The 18,460-nt window shown below is 43.4% G+C and overlaps 1 protein-coding gene across 4 annotated transcripts; it reads right to left on the minus strand.

Annotated features, from left to right (window-relative positions):
- Nucleotide 1: 1 nt before the first annotated feature.
- tmcc1b (transmembrane and coiled-coil domain family 1b) lies at nucleotides 2-18,155 on the minus strand. Of its 4 annotated transcripts, none has more exons than XM_046311209.1 (8): nucleotides 18,038-18,155; nucleotides 15,169-15,343; nucleotides 11,590-11,634; nucleotides 9,054-9,322; nucleotides 5,398-5,823; nucleotides 3,569-4,050; nucleotides 1,473-1,608; nucleotides 2-1,275 (listed from the first exon to the last, which is right to left on the minus strand). In XM_046311209.1, exons 4-8 carry the CDS (start codon nucleotides 9,276-9,278, stop codon nucleotides 961-963), a joined length of 1,584 nt encoding a protein of 527 aa, XP_046167165.1. In that variant the 5' UTR covers nucleotides 9,279-9,322; nucleotides 11,590-11,634; nucleotides 15,169-15,343; nucleotides 18,038-18,155; the 3' UTR covers nucleotides 2-960. The 4 variants fall into 4 exon arrangements, with proteins under 4 accessions (XP_046167165.1, XP_046167162.1, XP_046167163.1 ...); XM_046311206.1 differs by having other exon boundaries at nucleotides 9,054-9,840; XM_046311207.1 differs by having other exon boundaries at nucleotides 9,054-9,840; nucleotides 18,024-18,113.
- Between the last annotated feature and the right edge of the window lie 305 nt (nucleotides 18,156-18,460).

Raw genomic sequence — 18,460 nt, forward strand, 5'->3', positions numbered from 1 at the left:
GTTGACTCAATTCATTTTTAAAACCGCATGTTTTATTTGTTTTATAAAATAAAAAGTTTACATTTCATTGTCACTAATAGAAACAGTACGGAAGCACTGAAAGACTGAGAAGCTTCACAGCTCTTCAAGTATGTTCATTCAGTTTATAGATTAGTTTATAGTCTCAGCAGGGGCAGATCCAACAGGCCAGGCCAAGAGTGCGGGGCTTCAAGCTGAGCATATTCAGACTCAGTCCTGATCCAATCAGGCCCAACGTCGCGTTTAGCTCATCCAATAGAAACAAGTCAAGAACCCATCACTTGCTTGATCCAGTGATACGTTTGATTTTGTCCACAGCAGTTCACTGTAGCTAGTCATATCAAACCTCCCAAAATGAAGAGCAATTTGGTGAAATGGGCAAAGACTGGGGTGATTGAGAAGAGGGGCAGAGGAAGACAAACACAGAAGAGAACATATTGGGAGTAAGAAAAGGGAGAAAGGAGAGATTTTAGGGTTAAAGAGAGAAAAGGAAGAGAGATTTTGGATGTAGAGAAAAGGAGAACGGAAAAAGGGTAAAGTCACTAGCCATGTGGATCATCAACATGCCAGCTGTTTACCTTCCCAATCCTGACACAAGATAAAGCCCTCAAGCATATGCATGAATGACTGCAATAACAAGAAAAATTCAATACCACTTGAATCAATTCTAAAAGCAAGAAAACATCTTCCACGTGTAAACAATTTCACTGCTTGGAGAGAGCGAGAGAAGTAAGTGTGCAGATCTCATGGCTCCTCATCCTCCTCCTCCTTTCCGCTAAACCTGCCCTTTGTACTGGCCTGGTTCCACCACATGCATCAGAGGCAGAGTACGGGGTTTGTTAGTTAGTCACCCCCCACCAGGCCTGTCCCTCATTGTTCAGGGAGCCCCGCCCCACCGTCGCCTCCCTTTGTCACTCATTAAGAGAGCCCCACCCCTGTAGGTCAACTAGGGGACAGCAGGAAGCGATCCAGGTACTGCGAGATGACCTCCCAGTTCCTCCACAGGAAGGCGAGGAGGACGACAAAGAGCAGCGTGGAGAAGGTGCGGCTGCGCGTCTTCATCAGGGGCACCACGCAGTTGGCCACGGTAGAGACGAATACCAGGAGCACGGCCATGACGGCTAGCAGTACGTTGATGAGCTTGCCCAGCAAGGTCCGGGCCGTGGCGTTCTCTAGGCCCTCTAGCTGGACCACCTGCTGCTGTTGTTGCTGCAGCTCCATCTTGGAGATACGCGTCTGGCACACCTCCAGAGCCTCCTACATATGGGGGGGGGGGGGGGGGGGCATGGTTAAACAGGTTGGAATGTCACCGACTCGCTTCACCACAAACACACCCTATCGTAAAACATATCAAGGGGGGAGGAAGAACAAATGGAGTTCAAAGGAGCTAAAAATTACGAGGTAAAAAATAATCCTTATTTCAATTGTTGACAAAAAAACAAAAAAAAAATCACCTGAATGTCTCTAGCTCTCTCATAAGACTGATAGGCGATCTTCTCCTCCATGCTGGCCAGCTCCTGCTTCAGGTTCAGGATCTCATTCTGGTGCAGCTCTGTTAAGTCATTCAGCTGCTCCTCTAAACGCTCACACCTGAACACACACGGTACCAATCAAACACTTCCTTTCATTAACCCCTCCCCACCCTCTGAGGACAAAAAATATTTGAATATTTTTTTCCCTGCTTTTGTTACATATACATGTATTATTTTTATTTATTATAAAATGTGTCATGAAAGGAAGTGTTAGTGGAAATGTTTGCTGGTGCTGAGTGATAAGAGTTCTTTTGAACTGAGAAAGTATACCGGTATTCTAAATTTAGTAACAAGGGGATTTTGCATCTCTTAGCAACTTGAGTAACTGCCGAGTTCAGTGAGTATGTACTCTCAGAAAGTATTCATACCCCTTGACTTATTCCACATTTTGTGTTACAGCCTAAATTCAAAATGTATTAAATAGATTGTTCTCATGCATCCATCTATACACAATACCGCATAATGGCAAAGTGAAAGCATGTTAAGTTTATTGCAAATATATTGAAAATTAAATCTCAATTTACATACGTATTCACACCCCGAAGTCAATACATGTTAGAAGCACCTTTGCCCGCGATTACAGCTGCGAGTCTTTCTGGGTAAAGTCTAAGAGCTTTGCACACTTGGATTGTACCATTTTTCCCCATTATTCTTTTCAAAATTCTTCAAGCTCTGTCAAATTAGTTGTTGATCATTGCTAGACAACCATTTTCAGGTTTTGCCATAGATTTTCAAGCAGATCTAAATTCAAACTGTAAAGAACATTCACAGTCTTCTTGGTAAGAAACTCCAGTGTATATGTGGCCTTGTGTTTTATGTTATTATCCTGCTGAAAGGTGAATTCATCTCCCAGTGTCTGGTGAAAAGCGGACTGAACCAGGTTTTCCTCTAGGATTTTACATGTTCTTAGCTACATTCTGTTTATTTTTTATCCTGAAAAACTCCCCAGTCCTTAAGGATACATGAATACCCATAACAATTCAGCCACCAACTGCATTAAAATATGGAGATAAGAAGTCTAATCTAATGTGTTGTATTGGATTTGCACCAAACATAACGGTTCAAATTTCAGGACAACAATTTGTAAACAGGATGAATGTTTTGGAATATTTTAATTCTGTACAGGCTTCCTTTTCACTCAGTCAATTAAGCTAGGTGAGTACTTTTTGAGTAACTACAATGTAACGACTCCAAATCCAGACCTCCATGGGTCTGTATATAAGCACAACAGACAAACATGCCGTGCTTATATACAATGCTCAAAAAAATAAAAGGGAAGACTAAAATAACACATCCTAGATCTGAATGAATGAAATATTCTTATTAAATACTTAAATCAAATGTATCAACCCATGGAGGACTGGATTTGGAGTCGTTACATTGTAATGTACTGAAATACACTGAAATTTGAACTGTTATGTTTGGTGCAAATCCAATACAACACATTAGATTAGACTTCTTATCTCCATATTTGAATGCAGTTGGTGGCTGAATTGTTATGGGTATTCATGTAATCATTAAGGACTGGGGAGTTTTTCAGGATAAAAAAATAAACAGATTGGAGCTAAGAACATGTAAAATCCTAGAGGAAAACCTGGTTCATTCCGCTTTCCACCAGACACTGGGAGATGAATTCACCTTTTAAATTATTTTTTATAAGAACGTCTGCTAAATGACTCAAATGTAAAAATGATAAAGCCTTGTGCTTATCTCATATCTCATCGTTCTTATACAGAGCGGCTAACAGCTGCAATTAGGATTAAGTGTCTTGCTCAAGGGCACATCGACAGATGTTTCAACAAGTCAGCTCTGGGATGCGAACCCGTGACCTTTCAATTACTGGCTTTACACTTTTAACCACTAGGCTACCTGCCACCCAGGTAGCCTTTTCTACAGAAATGTTTGATCAACTAAAATTTCCTTGAAGGTCACACAGTCGATCGACCCGTTGGTAACCACTGGTCTAGTCTATTTAATACCGGTTGCGTTGTCGGTTGTGTGTGGCATGCAGTGGCGACCTGTATCTCTCCTCCTGCAGGGCCTGCATGATCATGGTGTAGTCTCTCTGGTAATGGCTTTTCAGGCTGTCAAACGACTCATCCAGCCGACCTTGGCTGTCCCGGAGCTCCTGGACCTCGTGGAGCAGCGTGTCCAAGCCCAAGCTCTGGCCGTGCTCCAGTGTGTTCAAGCCCTTAGAGCTGGGCGGGCCCCCGGGGGCCCCTGTGATGCTGTTGGCCCCAGCCGAGCCGGAGGTGGCACTGGAGCAGTCGTCCTCGCTGCCGTACTTGGGGCTAGAAGCCCCCCCCAGGGTCCTGGACCCCCCAGTCCCCAAAACTTGACCATCTTCCTGGGGCTCGTCCAGGGAGTCCTTCAGGGCAGATATGTTGTCTGCGCTGCCAAACTTGTTGCGGATGAGGGAGGCGATCTCTCGAGGCTTGGACACCACGGCCCCGGCCGCCGAGTGAGTGGCATGGGAGAAGCTGGAGAGGCCACCGGTGACCTGTTGGAGAGATGGGTCAGTTACTAACTAGGGAGGGAGGGGGGACTACGGTGGTAGTGAAAACACATGGGTCAGAGATACCAGACCTGGGTTCAACTTAGGGATGTGACAAATGGACAATTTTGACAAACGTTTCAACTGCTATTTTCTTTTTACGATTTGTCAGAATAAATGTGGTCCTAATGCAATGGTCCTAATGCATGACCGCTGGGCCGGGCAATGAAATTAATACTTCTGCAGTCATATACCCTTAAAAGGTGCCTCAGCCACGGCATGTTTGTCTGTAAGGGTACGTTTAAGCTTTTGAAAATGTCGACCCAAAAACTCTGGAGATAGTTTCGAAGCGCGACTGAACGAGCATTTTACTTGTCTGGAAAGGAATACCACTTAAGCGGTACTAACTAGCAAAAGTGTCACTCAAATAATCAAGAACTGACGGCGCGCAACTTTAGGTCTAAAATTTGTTAAATACCTTAACAAAACATTTAGTAGAACAAATGTCTACGATAGGAATCGACTGGTAAGATTTTTAAAAATTAAAGTTAAAAAAAACGGAGACCGATTAGTTGCCGTGCTTCGCAAACACTTGCATCTTTCTTAGCGAGCGACAGAGAGAGATGGGAGGGGCAGAGTATAGGCAGGTCGGCCACCAGGCAGAATTGTGCACCAGGCCTCTGTCGGCATTCAGAAGCTGTACCACGCAATGTACTTCGCAATTTCTTAACTTATAATGTTTCTCAACTTCAGTAAACCAATGAACAAGCTAGGAAATTCTACATGCAACAGACCAAAGACTGAACACACACATGCATCATTAGCGAAGAGAAAGAGCAGGCGAGCCACCTGCACTTTGATTTTCATAGTGTGTGGGGGAGGAAATACTTTTTCCATTTGGTATTATTCTTAACGTTAGGAATCCCGATTTAGTTTAAAACGTTTCACACCCCTAGTTCAAATACCACTTAATCTTTCAAATACTTTTAGCGTTTGATTTAGTCTGCCTGGAGTGACTGATGGGTACGGTTTGCGACTCTTCTATAAGTTATTGCACCAGTCAAGCCCAGCTAAAGTATGAAATTATTTCGAATAGTATTTAGGAACCCAGGTCTGAGACATACATATTCTACACACAATCTATTGAATTCTGTTCGAAACTGTGTGCTGCTAATTACTCTGAAAAGGACAGGTGGCTAAAACCAGACAAACTAGATTTTGATGGGGGCGGTGGTAGTACTCACATTAACAGTTGCAGTGGCACACTAGTGGTAGAAATAACACTGGTGAAAAATAAGTGGGATGACCTCATAAGGAAAGTACATGTGATGTTAAAATGTTCATAACGCTAACCTTAGCGCCCACGCCCTTGAGGCCTTGGTGCATGTCTCGGAGCACGTCTTTGGGCTGACGGGGGATACCGTTGTGCTCCACCTCTCTCAGTTTGCGGTGGTAGTGCTCCAGCTTCCTCTGCAGCTGCTGGATGGTCTGGGCCGACTTCTGGTTCTTCTTCTCAAACACCTGTTTGATGCGGGCACTCTGCTGCTTGTCCGCGTTGTTGGCCAGCTTCAGGTACTCGGCCACGTTGTCGTCTCTGGCCGTCTGCTCAATCTTGATCTGCTCTGTGAGCTTGAGGATCTTCTGCTGCAGCTGGGCGATGGCCTGTTTTGTGCGCTGGGGGTCAGGGGTGGTGTCGACCGAGTCCAGCCCGTAACCGTCGGCTCCGCAGGAGAGGGCGTTGGGCGATACGGCCGGGCCAGAACCGTCCAGACAATCCAGCTGACTCAGGTAAGACAGAGTAACGAGGAGGAAGAGAATATAGGAGGAGAGAAGGATAGATCAGAAACTGTCGTATAAGATTGAGGAAGAGCATTAAAAGTAGCCTAAATGGAGTGGAAAGTAACTATAAGGCAAACAAATGTAAATGATCAAATCAGCCAACACCATATCATCATAATACAGGGTCTCCAATCAAAAACGTATTTTGACCAATATGTAAAATAATGTTAATTGTGTAGATAATCACCAAAGAAAACCCAGTGATCCAAACCTCATGTCTCTATCATAATCCCTTCAAAAATTAGTTTTTACCCTTGTAGGATGGTGACTAAATTACAACCTATTTTTTATATCACACATACAACCGTTCAAAAGTTCGGGTCACTTAGAAATGTCCTTGTTTTTGAAAGAAAAAAATTAGCTTTTGCCCATCAAAATAACATCAAATTGACCAGAAATAAATACAGTGTAGACATTGTTAATGTTGTGAATGACAATTGTAGCTGGAAACAGCAGATTTTTAATGGAATATCTAAATAGGTGTACAGAGGCCCATTATCTGCAACCATCACTCCTGTGTTCCAATAGCACGTTGTGTTAGCTAATCCAAGTTTATAATTTTAAAAGGCTATTTAGTCATTAGAAAACCCTTATTCAATTATGTTAGCACAGCTGAAAACTGTTGTTCTGCTTAAATAAGCAATAAAACTGGCCTTCTTTACACTAGATGAGTATCTGGAGCGTCAGCATTTGTGAGTTTGATGACAGGCTCAAAATTGCCAGAAACAAAGAACTTTCTTCCGAAACTCATCAGTCTATTCTTGTTCTGAGAAATGAAGGCTATTCCATGTGAGAAATTGCCAAGAAATGGAAGATCTCATACAACGCTGTGTACTACTCCCTTCACAGAACAGCGAAAACTGGCTCTAACCAGAATATAAAGAGTCGGAGGACCTGGTGCACAACTGAGCAAGAGGACAAGTACATTAGTGTGCCTAGTTCGAGAAACAGCCGCCTCCCATGTCCTCAACTGGGAGCATCATTAAATAGTACCCACAAAAACACCCGTCTCAACGTCAACAGTGAAGAGGCGACTCCGGGATGCTGGCTTTCTAGGCAAAATGGTTTTCAAATGATCAATTAGCCTTTTAAAATGATAAACTTGGATTAGCTAACACAACGTGCCATTGGAACACAGGAGTGATGGTTGCTGGTAATGGTCCTCTGTATATGGATTCGGTGAAAGGAAGCTCGTAGCCTTAATTCTGACAGGCTCACTTTCCCATTGAACTAGTCGTCATTCTCAAATCCGCAGGACATAAAACAATAGAGGTCAGATGGATATCGATTGAGACATGAAATATACGCTTTTCATATTAAGTCGATATTCCTCTTTCGAAGATTCCTCATAAAAACAAGTGTTGCTCAGTGAAATGGCAATGGATTACTGAGCATGTTCCAAGCTTTTTATTCTCAAAGCCTTTTACATTTAATGACATTTGTGAAATGCTCCTTTTGTGACCCGCGGAAACAACTGAGGACAACGACAAAATTGTAAATCCTCATATCAACAGAGCTCTGTGCTTATTATCGGATATATTAAGATACAAAACCTGACCTTTTTGGACATAACGTTAATGACACATTAGAGAAAGACCCCACTGAACGATTCAGAACACGAATAATCAGATGTCTTGGCAAAATGCGTTTTATAACATAAGGAAGCTTTGGGTTTGTGGTAGATTCTGCTATTATAACATACAGAAATGACATTTTCCCCCCCTCTGGGCAGTGGCTGGACACCCTACATAATGTTACCTCAGACTGACTTACCACAAAGGAGCATGTTAATAATTTGTTTTAAAAAACAGCCAAAAAACTTCCATAAATAATCTCCAGAGGAATCCATGTCTATATACTGAGCAGTAATCCATCAGACAGGGATGCCATACACAGTGTGTGTGTGTGTGTGTGTGTGTGTGTGTGTGTGTGTGTGTGTGTGTGTGTGTGTGTGTGTGTGTGTGTGTGTGTGTGTGTGTGTGTGTGTGTGTGTGTGTGTGTGTGTGTGTAACTTCCCTACTCACAGTAAATGAGGTGGCTTAACTGAATAAGCTAAAGCTTTATTCTCAAACAAAAAAAATTAAATGTTATGTTCTCAAATCTATTTTCTACACAGAGAGGTGGGATTCTAGAATGTCGGTGCTGGAGATCGGACCATAAATCATTAATTCTGGCCTGTTCTGGGGGGTTGGGCCAGGCGAAGGCCACTAACTACAGTGGAGTTGCACTCCCATCCCACCTTCCATCACTGTTCAGACAGCTTATGTAACAGACAGCCAGTGGGGGTGGACAGGACTTTTGCTTTCTCAAAGACCGACAGACTGTGTCGCTCAACTACAGACACATCCAGATGCTACTGTAGCTAGCCACAAGCCTGTTAGCTGCTCATGTAACACGAGTTAATTACAGTTCACACAGTAGGTCTGCTGTTGGTGGAACAGACTGCTCAGGTTGGTTATCCTACTGCCCGATTCATACCCTTCCTGCTCAAAAGGCTTGGTGGTGTCATGCGCATGATGGGTATACCTCAGACACAATGATGGGTTAGTTGTACTAGTTGTCTAAGAGTTCAACAATCCCAACAGTGTGAAGGATTTAGAAATGCAGTGTCCTGCTACTAAGTCAGTAAGTATTCATTCATTGGCAAAATATTGTTAATACAGTGTACTCAATTTCTATGGATTTGAGCAATTCCAGTGAGGACCAGTCTACAACTAAAATGTTGGAGGACAGTGTCAGAGATGTCAGGGAACCATCCGCTTTTCAGCTTGTTTTGGCCTGCAAGTCAAGCCTTCGCTGGCTGACCTGAAGTACTCTTGGAGACAGCCACAGCTAAATATAGAAAGGCTTAGAGCACATAGTGACCAACACACACACACACACACACACACCAGTAATGACAGTTCCTTTCACTCCTTCATCCAAGAACATCCAGAGGAAGGCAAGTCAGTTAGCCCAATATGATCCATTTCATTTCACAGTAAATCATCATGAATTTCTGACCTTCCAATACTGCGCTTCCATTTAGATATGCGTTTTCTCTAGAAGCAGCTGCTTGTTTATTACATGTTTTGTTTTAAATATAAGTGAAAAGCTTGCAGTGGCCAGTCTGCACCAGTGGGTAGGTTTTACAGGGGATCAACCCCTGCAGGGCCCAAGTTTCAACTCACCCTGTCAGGCTCCTCAGTGGAGTGGTACCCGGAAGTGAGCAGCATGTCGGCCAGGGCGGGGCTGGTGGGAGTGTCCGTGGTGGAGGAGGAGCGCGGGCGGCCAGCCTGCAGCAGCATAACCTCCTGGGTACTCCTCCGGTGGATCTGGGGGCTGCCTTTCTGGGGGGTGTCCCCGGTCCCCCCCGCCTTAGTGCGGCGGCTCTGCAGACTGGTCCCTCGCTTCATTATGGGGGGCGCGCCACGGATTTGCTGCAGAACGCGGCTCAGAGCTGCAGGGGGAGCGGAGGAAGTAGTGTGGGGGTCAGAGTCCGGACCAGGTGCAGAGTGGGTGTCCCCAACCTCTGGCCCCCCACCGTCAGGGGGCTCAAGGGCGGGGCCAACTGAGGAGGAGGCGGCGGCGTCGTGCGGGGAGACGGATGAGCGGCGGCGCTGCGGCTGGAAAAGCTGCTTCAGGCCGTGGCCAAGCGCGCCCATGTTCTCCAGTGCATTGTGGGTGATTTTGGACAGGCCGTGCTCCGACTCAGATGCCCTTCGGCCAACCTCCTGCTCCACCCGACCTCCCGCATCCGGCTCCTCAGGACTCTGCTCACTACTAGCCTGATCCATCAGGGGGCGCCAGGCTGATGCTCAGCCACAGGGTTAACTCTGGGGGTGCGGGGGTCTAGCTACGCCCCAACACCACACCCCCTTTGAGAGGCAGCTTCAAAAGTCGGGAAGCAAGGAGTATGGCGCTCACTCACTCGGGCCCTGTGCGCGTGCATGCGGATTGGCTCAAAGACATGCTCGTCTAACACAAAAAGGAAAATAAATGGATTATGACATGCAACAGTGAGTGGATGGGACAAAAGAAAGCACCATAATTAAAACAATGATTACAAAAAGCAGCAGAGTTTGAACTCGTGTCAGCTTTGAGACATTGAGGCTTGAGTTTAGTTGACTCGATTTATATATATTTGTATGTTCAAATATTATTTTTTTATTACAATATTACACTGAACAAAAATATAAAAACGCAGCATGTAAAGTTTTGGTTCCATGTTTCATGAGCTGAAATATAAGATCCCAGAAATGTTCCATACGCACAAAAAGCTTCTCTCAAATTGTGTGCACAAATTAGTTAGTGAGCATTTCTCCTTTGACAAGACAATCCATCCACCTGACAGATTTGGCATATCAAGAAGCTGATTAAACAGGATGATCATTACACCGGTGCACCTTGTGCTGGGACAATAAAAGCCCACTCAAAACCGTGCAGTTGTCACAATACAATGCCACAGATGTCTCAAGTTGAGGCAGCGTGCAATTAGCATGCTGACTGCAGGAATGTCCAGCAGAGCAGTCACCAGAGAAGGCAATGTTAATTTCTCTACCATAAGCCGCCTCCTGCCAAATTACTTTGTAGGTCCAACCAGCCTCACAACCACAGACCACGTGTATGGCCTCGTGTGGGCGAGCGGTTTGCTGATGTCAACATTGTGAAAAGGCTGCCCCATGGTGGCTGTGGGGATATGGTATGGGCAGGAATAAGCTATGGACAACAAACACAATTGCATTTTAAATCGATGCCAATTTGAATGCACAAAGACACCATGACGAGATCCTGAGGTGCCCAGCATCTGTATTCCCAGTCATGTGAAATCCATAGTCGGGTCTAATGAATAGATTTAAAATTGACTGATTACCTTACACAAACTGTAACTAAAATCTTTGAAATTGTTGTATTTATATTTTTGTTCAGTATGGTAAATACTGAACAAATGAATACATATGAGCCAAACCACAACGTCTGTGATGTCCAAACCCACTTATAAAGCAACTCTACTATAGAAAGCAGTCTTCTACAGCAATGACGGGTGTCGTGCTAAATAAAATACTTTCCAAAAACAATTTCTGAAATGCTGGGGTTTTATTGTACAGTTTCCATAGATAGTGGCACTTCAATGTGTCATATTGCAAACGCAATTTTAGAGGAAGAAAGCATGTCACAGGACCTGGGTTAACCAGCCTAATCTGACTGTGGTTTCCTTGTCAGGCAGAGGTTAACAAACACTGCCTTAATTTGTTATTTACTTAGACAGTCGTTTGTAGTCTAATATAAGATACACAGCATTTCAGAAACTATTTCTTTACTAAAATGGGTTGGAAAAAAACATATCCTTTGAGGATTTCGAATGAGTTTAAAGTAAATGGTATGAAAAAGATGAGTAATAATGAAACAAAATAAAAATGAATATAATGGAATCTTCTGGTGGGTTCTTATCTGGCTGAGGCACCCAGAGTTGCGCCATGATATCCCTGTAGAGAGCCTGGACCTCAGAGACCAGATCAAGCATGGAGCCGTGAGCGGAGATGGCTAGGGCTAAATCCACATCGTCTGAGAGTTGAGCTCCAGGAAGGCACTTTATATAAAGACTGTATTTTACTTAGCACTGCATAGAAAGGGGGAAGAGATATGGAGGAAGAGAGCACGAGGGGAAAGGAGAGAGCAAGAAGAAACAGGTGGCAAGAAAGAGGGGGAAAAAAAGAAAGATCTTACCCTCCGTCCAGCTTCTCCTCTTTCCGGCTTACAGCTCAGGGTTGGCTGCGGAGGAAGAAGTCAACATCAGAGGGAAATCACTATCAAAATGGAACCAATGACGAGATACAAATAAATGACGCTGGCAACGGCGGCACACAAACAAACCCGTGCTCAAATCAGCCGTGTACAAACTGCACAGAATCAACCAGACCTGTACACACTCACACTTTGAGGGGCTTCAGGGACTCCTCCTAGAATACATTTTGAGAAGTCCTCATCTTAACAGCAAACATCTCCACTGCCCTGTGCACACTCAAAATATGAGACCATGACATGAAGGTGTGTGGAAAACCTCACAGTGATGACTCCATACAGATTACTCAGGAGTAGAGGTCGGCCGATTAATTAGGGCCGATTTCAAGTTATCACAATCGGAAATCTGTATTTTTGGGCACCGATTTGCCGATTTTTAAAAATGTAACTAGGCAAGTCAGTTAAGAACACATTCTTATTTTCAATTACTGCCTAGGAACGGTGGGATAACTGCCTTGTTCAGGGGCAGAACGACAGATTTTCACCTTATCGGCCCGGGAGATCCAATCTTGCAACCTTACAGTTAACTAGTCCAACGCAATAACGACCTGCCTCTCTGCAAATGCAGTAAGCCAAGGTAAGTTGTTAGCTAGCATTAAACTTATCTTATAAAAAATCAATCATAATCACTAGTTAACTACACATGGTTGATGATATTACTAGATATTATCTAGCGTGTCCTGTGTTGCATATAACCTGACTGAGCATACAAGTATCTAAGTATCTGACTGAGCGGTGGTAGGCAGAAGCAGGCGCGTAAACATTCATTCAAACAGCACTTTTGTGCGTTTTGCCAGCAGCTCTTCGTTGTGCGTCAAGCATTGCGCTGTTTATGACTTCAAGCCTATCAACTCCCGAGATGAGGCTGGTGTAACAGAAGTAAAATGTAACAGAAGTGAAATAGCTAGTTAGCGCGCGCTAATAGCATTTCAAACGTCACTCGCTCTGAGCCTTTTAGTAGTTGTTCCCCTTGCTCTGCATGGGTAACGCTGCTTCAATGGTGGCTGATGTCGTTGTGTCCCTGGTTCAAGCCCAGGGAGGAGTGAGGAGAGGGACCGAAACTATACTGTTACACTGGAAATACTAAAGTGCCTATAAGAACATCCAATAGTCGAAGGTTAATTATAGAGGGAAATAGTCCTATAATAACTACAACCTAAAACTTCTTACCTGGGAATATTGAAGACTCATGTTAAAAGGAACCACCAGCTTTCATATGTTCTCATGTTCTGAGCAAGGAACTGAAACATTAGCTTTCTTACACTTTTACTTTCTTCTCCAACACTTTGTTTTTGCATTATTTAAACCAAATTGAACATGTTTCATTATTTACTTGAGGCTAAATTGATTTTATTGATGTATTATATTAAGTTAAAATAAGTGTTCAAAACTTTGACTCAAAGCTTGAGAGACGCTGACCAGCAGAGCTCCTTTTGTGCAGTGAGCAAAGAACCTGCTTTTGAGTCAAAGCCTTCATCCCAAATGGAACCAAATCCCCCTACATAGTACACTACTTTTGATGGGCTCTGGTCAAAAAGTAGTGCACTATACATGGGACAGGGTGCCGCTTCGGACAGAGTAAGTGCCTGTCAGTGGAACCCACCAACCACACCAGTCGCCCAATCCGCACAAAACTAAAGGAAGAGGAAAAGGGAAAGAATTCAGTCACCACCAGTTTACTGGCACCAGCAGGACACGATGCCTCCCACACAACTCCCTACCCACTCGCAAATTATGATACATCACCAGAATTTCCCCTAACATCAGCAGATTGGAGGACGCAGAAAGAAACTGCCTGCAAAACGCAACGCCCAAATACAGCATAGAAAAACACACTACTAATGACAGAGTGAAAGTATCCCAAATGGATAGGATTGAGAGATTGTTTCATTTGAGTAAGTCCCTTCCTCATAGCTGGAACACTAATAAGCCTGTAACATTAACCCAACACTGAGGTAACACTATGGCTAATCTCGCCCAGAAGCGCTGCACACTTAGCCGTAACTAACACTTGACCTCACCAAATAGGCGAAAGTAGATGTCAACAACAGGCATATATATCTGCATACTCCTCATCTATCAGTGGAAATCCCCTTACCCGTTCCCCTCCTCATTTCACCCCATGTTTAACTTATTGCATGCGAGACTGAAAGGTCCGGCTATATATAGGCCCATTTGCAGGCCTGAATTCAGTGAGGGGACGCAGTGGTTAACAATTGAGCAGGTAGGCTACACAGAAACGAAACAAAAGCACACACAGTGACATGCATGTTCCACAGAGTGATTAGGGAGTCTAATGGCATTATGAATGCATTATTAAATAGACAGGAGTGACTCCAAGACTCGGCACAGCTATTGTACGTCACTGTCAACAAGCAGGCACCCCAAACCATCTTATGGATAAAACACCCTCTGCCACAATCAGATAGGCTCATAGGCTAATGGAACACAAGCCCTAATGCTGTAATATCAGACTACCTACTGCCACAGATTTAGTCCAAAATGCACATCCACTGCTGCAGTTTCAAACATCCATTTTACTTATCTAGGCAAGTAAGTTAAGGACAAATTCTTATTTACAATGACGGCCTAGGAACAGTGGTTTAATTGCCTTGTTCACGGGCAGAACGGCAGATTCTGACCTTGTCGGCTCGGGGATTCGATCTGGAAACCTTTCGGTTACTGGCCCAACGCTCTAACCACTAGGCTACCTGCCGCCCCGATCTACAAGTACATGGACAAGTGTACTAACAGACATTCACACAGTGAAGCACACCATGACACCCCAGTCTCTTTTCCTCCTTTAGGGTGCTACATTATCTCTGTCTGAAGTGAGTCAGCCAACACTCTCCTATCACTGGGAAGATCTCAATTGCATCCTCCCTCCTTCTCAAAACCCATTGGATGAGAAAGCCAGAGGTCACTTCCCTCTGACCTTCTCCTCCAATGGGTTTTGAGAAGGAGATGAGGAGAGGACGCGAGGAGTATGCAATTGAGATCACCCCCCCCTCTTCCCCTCGGCCGCCTCATGCACTGCAGCCTTCCAAGGTCACACCAGCATGTGTGTAATGTGTGTGTGTCTCTCTCTATAGTCTATACTGAATGTGCCTACATGGAGAAGATACTTAATGCAAATGTATCTACCACATTTGCAACCATATCTGTACTTGTGTCCATTCACTGTAAGGGTCTACTTTCACATGGCATCTACAGCAGGGCCCTTTGTCCAGGAGGAGGACAATGTCTTAATGAGCTGTGTCTGCCTGCATCCATCTTCTCATCTATTTTTACCACTGTTCATCTACCAAAACCTATTCTTCATTCTGATGAAAGCCAACATGGCTGTAACATTAATGCCACAACTATTTCAGGCTCCATTTTTTAAAGCTCAAAAGCAGCCTTCTTTTTCACAAAAATAGCTCTCGGAAGGGTGCAATTGGCAATTAGTCTAGGATCCCTTTAGTTTGGCTAGCTACTTTAGTTTGGCTTTACTGGGAAGCATACCTTGAGTTCCGGTCATCAGCAGGCCTATTGGGATTTCACTGCATAGAAAAAGCCTAAGTATTCCAAGGAAATTTCCAAAACCCACTTCCTTTGAACACTCTTTCAAAGTACAAGAGCTGGGATGTTCTTTCCTCTTCGGTCAACAGTTTCCACTGATGTTTCGGGATGTCACATGCTGAAAATCAAAGAGGGTAGAAATATGTCAGGGCAGGTTTTCAAACATCTTTACCATTAACCCAATGAGTCCCACCATATCGCTGGTGCGTTTTGGACTTCTAAACCAATTTAAACATTGTGTTTGAGCTTCTGGTTTGTACAATTGAATTGGTCTATTTCTTCTGCATCCGTAGATTCCATTAGTCTGTGTGCTTAGTGGGGGCTGAGCTAGAGCGGTGTTTGTGAGACAAGGGCATAGAGTCCAAAGAGCTCTTCTACATAGAAGATCATTGGAAATCCCAGGACATAGTCTATAATAAGCTCACAGTTTCTGTCAAACTCCACACAATTAATTCTGTACTTACAGCACTCATCATGTTTTTGCTTTGGTGGACCTTATTGTATTGACATTTGTCAATAAAACTCATGAACGCACCGGTTGTATGACAAATTGTTGTGTTCTACTTGTAATCCTGGTTGTCCTATAAAGAAAATGGTTGTAAACAAAATTGTATTTGTGAAGCTAATGTAAGGGCTGAACATGCAGACAAATGAAAGTCAGATATATGATATTTGCTGGGATCTCAGGACTGATAGGGTTAAGATCATGGTTCATCCATGGCCTACAAATTTACTTAAATATGATCATAATGCTTTTGAGAACCTCCCTGGAGTTCAATTACACATTTGTGACTCACTCATAACTGTGGTATCAAGTATCAAAAGTATAAATTATTTAAAGTTCCTTATATTAAAGCAAACCAGATGGCACCATTTTCTTGTATTGATAATTTACAGAAAGCCATGGGCACATTCCAACATTCAGACATAATTTACAAATGAAGCATGTGTGTTTAGTGAGTCCGCCAGATCAAAGGCAGTAGGGATGACCAGGGATGTTCGGTTGACAAGTGTGTGAATTTGACTGTTTTCCTGTCCTGCTAAGCATTCAAAATGTAACGACTACTTATGGGTGTCAAGGAAAATGTATGGAGTGAAAAGTATAATATTTTCTGAAGGAATGTAGTGAAGTAAAAGTAGTCAAAAATATAAATAGTAAAGTAAAGTGCAGATAATCGCAAAAAACTACGTAAGTAGTACTTTCAAGTATTTTTACACCACTGGACTTAATACAGTACATTCTCCAGATTCAATTTGCTATTGCACTGCATATCCTTCTGTCTAGTCCAGTGGGCTGTCATAAAACACTAAGACAAAACAGGTGCACAGACACTGGCCTGGGATAGGCAAACCAATGCCAACATCTTTGCGTTGACAGGCCTACCTGTCAACGCAAAGCACTAGAATAGCTAGGCCTAATACAATCCTGGCTAAATCGTGTGAGATTAGTTCAACTGCCACAATCAGTCGGCTACCTAGATAGCCAACTTTGCCTCCACTGAGGAGCTTATTTCTGTGAGCTTGCTATTTCTTAGCTAACTGACTGAGATCGATTTTCCAATCAATGAAATAATAGTTGTGTGGGGGTTATTTTTACAATAGGAGACATTAGCTAGTTGATGACCGAGCTAAACGCAGAGCTGTTAGCGCAATTAATCCGATAAATGTAATCAGACAGATAGCCGTTGATAAATGTGTTTGCTGCAAGATATGTGGAGGTGTTCACGCCCAACACCAGACTGTGCGTAATTAGCTAGCGATAAAACACCTAGCTAATTACAATCACACTTCAATCTAACGGCAAGGTATTGCTAAACAAATGACTACATACCTTAACTACCGAGATTATAAAGTGGAAAATAACAATTATCCCATCCCATTTCAGAATAGAAAATGACAGCCGCGCAAACGTCACCGTCAGTGGCCAAACACTACCGCCAGCATCATCAATATGAGCATGGTATGAGCATTTAGCTAGCTATTAGCATAGGTGTGGATTTTTTTTTAATCGAGGCTAGCTAATGTTACATCCACTATCGTGGACAGGCCTAATTAAAATGCTAACCTGGCAATAGACAAAACATGAAAAAGATAGTTTGTTTTCAGACACACTTTTGTTGTTGCGTATGGCTAATGATCTCACAGACAGCCTGAAAACATCCACCCACCCGGTGTTTTGTAGGATGTAACGACATAGCTAGGTAACGTTAGCTAGCAGGTTTGTGACCGTGGATTTCCACCGCAGCACATCCCGACGTTTACACAGGCTGAGTGGCGTCCATGCTACTCCCTCCCAGTTAGACACCACACTGAATAACAAGTTACACCTATTTAACTATTTACTAACTTAGCCAACATCAATAGCAAACGTTAGCTAGTTTAATTCAATGACAATGTATCTAGCCCGCATATGTTTATTGGAAATGTATGATAGGGCATGGTTGATCATATATGAATGCTGACATACCCCAACACAAACCGTAGTCAGCTCATGCCCAAACAGTAATGACACATTCAAGTAAATCACTTGCACCCACACAACTAGCTAACGCTTATCTAGTAAGATAGAACAGGTTGGTTGGGAGTAACGTTAGCTAAGGGTGGCTAGATAGGTTTAGCGATAGCCAGCTAAATCGAGCTAGCCAGCCTGCTACTACACAGCTAGCTTAGCTAACACCAGGTTGAACACAAGTTGATAAACAATACACCGCTTTCGAGAATATACAACTACAAAATGAGCAATTCTATACTCGACATTGATATTACAGTTCTCCAATCAAACTATATTGTGTATTTACCTATTACAACTTACATGGGCGCTGAGAGGATTGTGTTGATGAACGTTCATTTCTCCCGATGGAACACTCCCACGATGACGTCATAGAGCGTTTTCAACGTAGGTGGTGATAGGGCAACTCATCTGACATTTATTTTGATATGGAGAAGACAAACCGTCTGGTAAGATACTTCAATATTATAATGTAAAAGGTTAACATCTATATATATACATCTATATATATATATATATATATATATATATGTATGGGCTCTGGAGCGGCAGAGCGGGCTAAGGCACTCTACTACAGTCCCTGGTTCGAATTCAGGCTGTATCACATCCGGCCTTGATTGGGAGTCTCATAGGACAGCTCATAATTGGCCCAGCGTCGTCCGGGTTTGTCCAGGGTAGGCTGTCTGAAGGCCGCCTTCATTGCAAATAAGAATTTGTTCTTAACTG

This window comes from Oncorhynchus gorbuscha, linkage group LG18 (assembly GCF_021184085.1).
Source record: "Oncorhynchus gorbuscha isolate QuinsamMale2020 ecotype Even-year linkage group LG18, OgorEven_v1.0, whole genome shotgun sequence".
Classification (NCBI taxonomy): Eukaryota; Metazoa; Chordata; class Actinopteri; order Salmoniformes; family Salmonidae; genus Oncorhynchus; species Oncorhynchus gorbuscha.

Excerpts from the sequence above, each read along its gene's own strand:
- tmcc1b (XM_046311206.1), bottom strand. The coding sequence starts at position 9,659 with ATGGATCAGGCTAGTAGTGAGCAGAGTCCTGAGGAGCCGGATGCGGGA. Across the intron at positions 5,824-9,053 it reads CCACTGAGGAGCCTGACAGG|CTGGATTGTCTGGACGGTTC; the intron begins GTGAGTTGAAAC and ends TACCTGAGTCAG. Across the intron at positions 1,276-1,472 it reads AGAGAGCTAGAGACATTCAG|GAGGCTCTGGAGGTGTGCCA; the intron begins GTGATTTTTTTT and ends CCCCATATGTAG.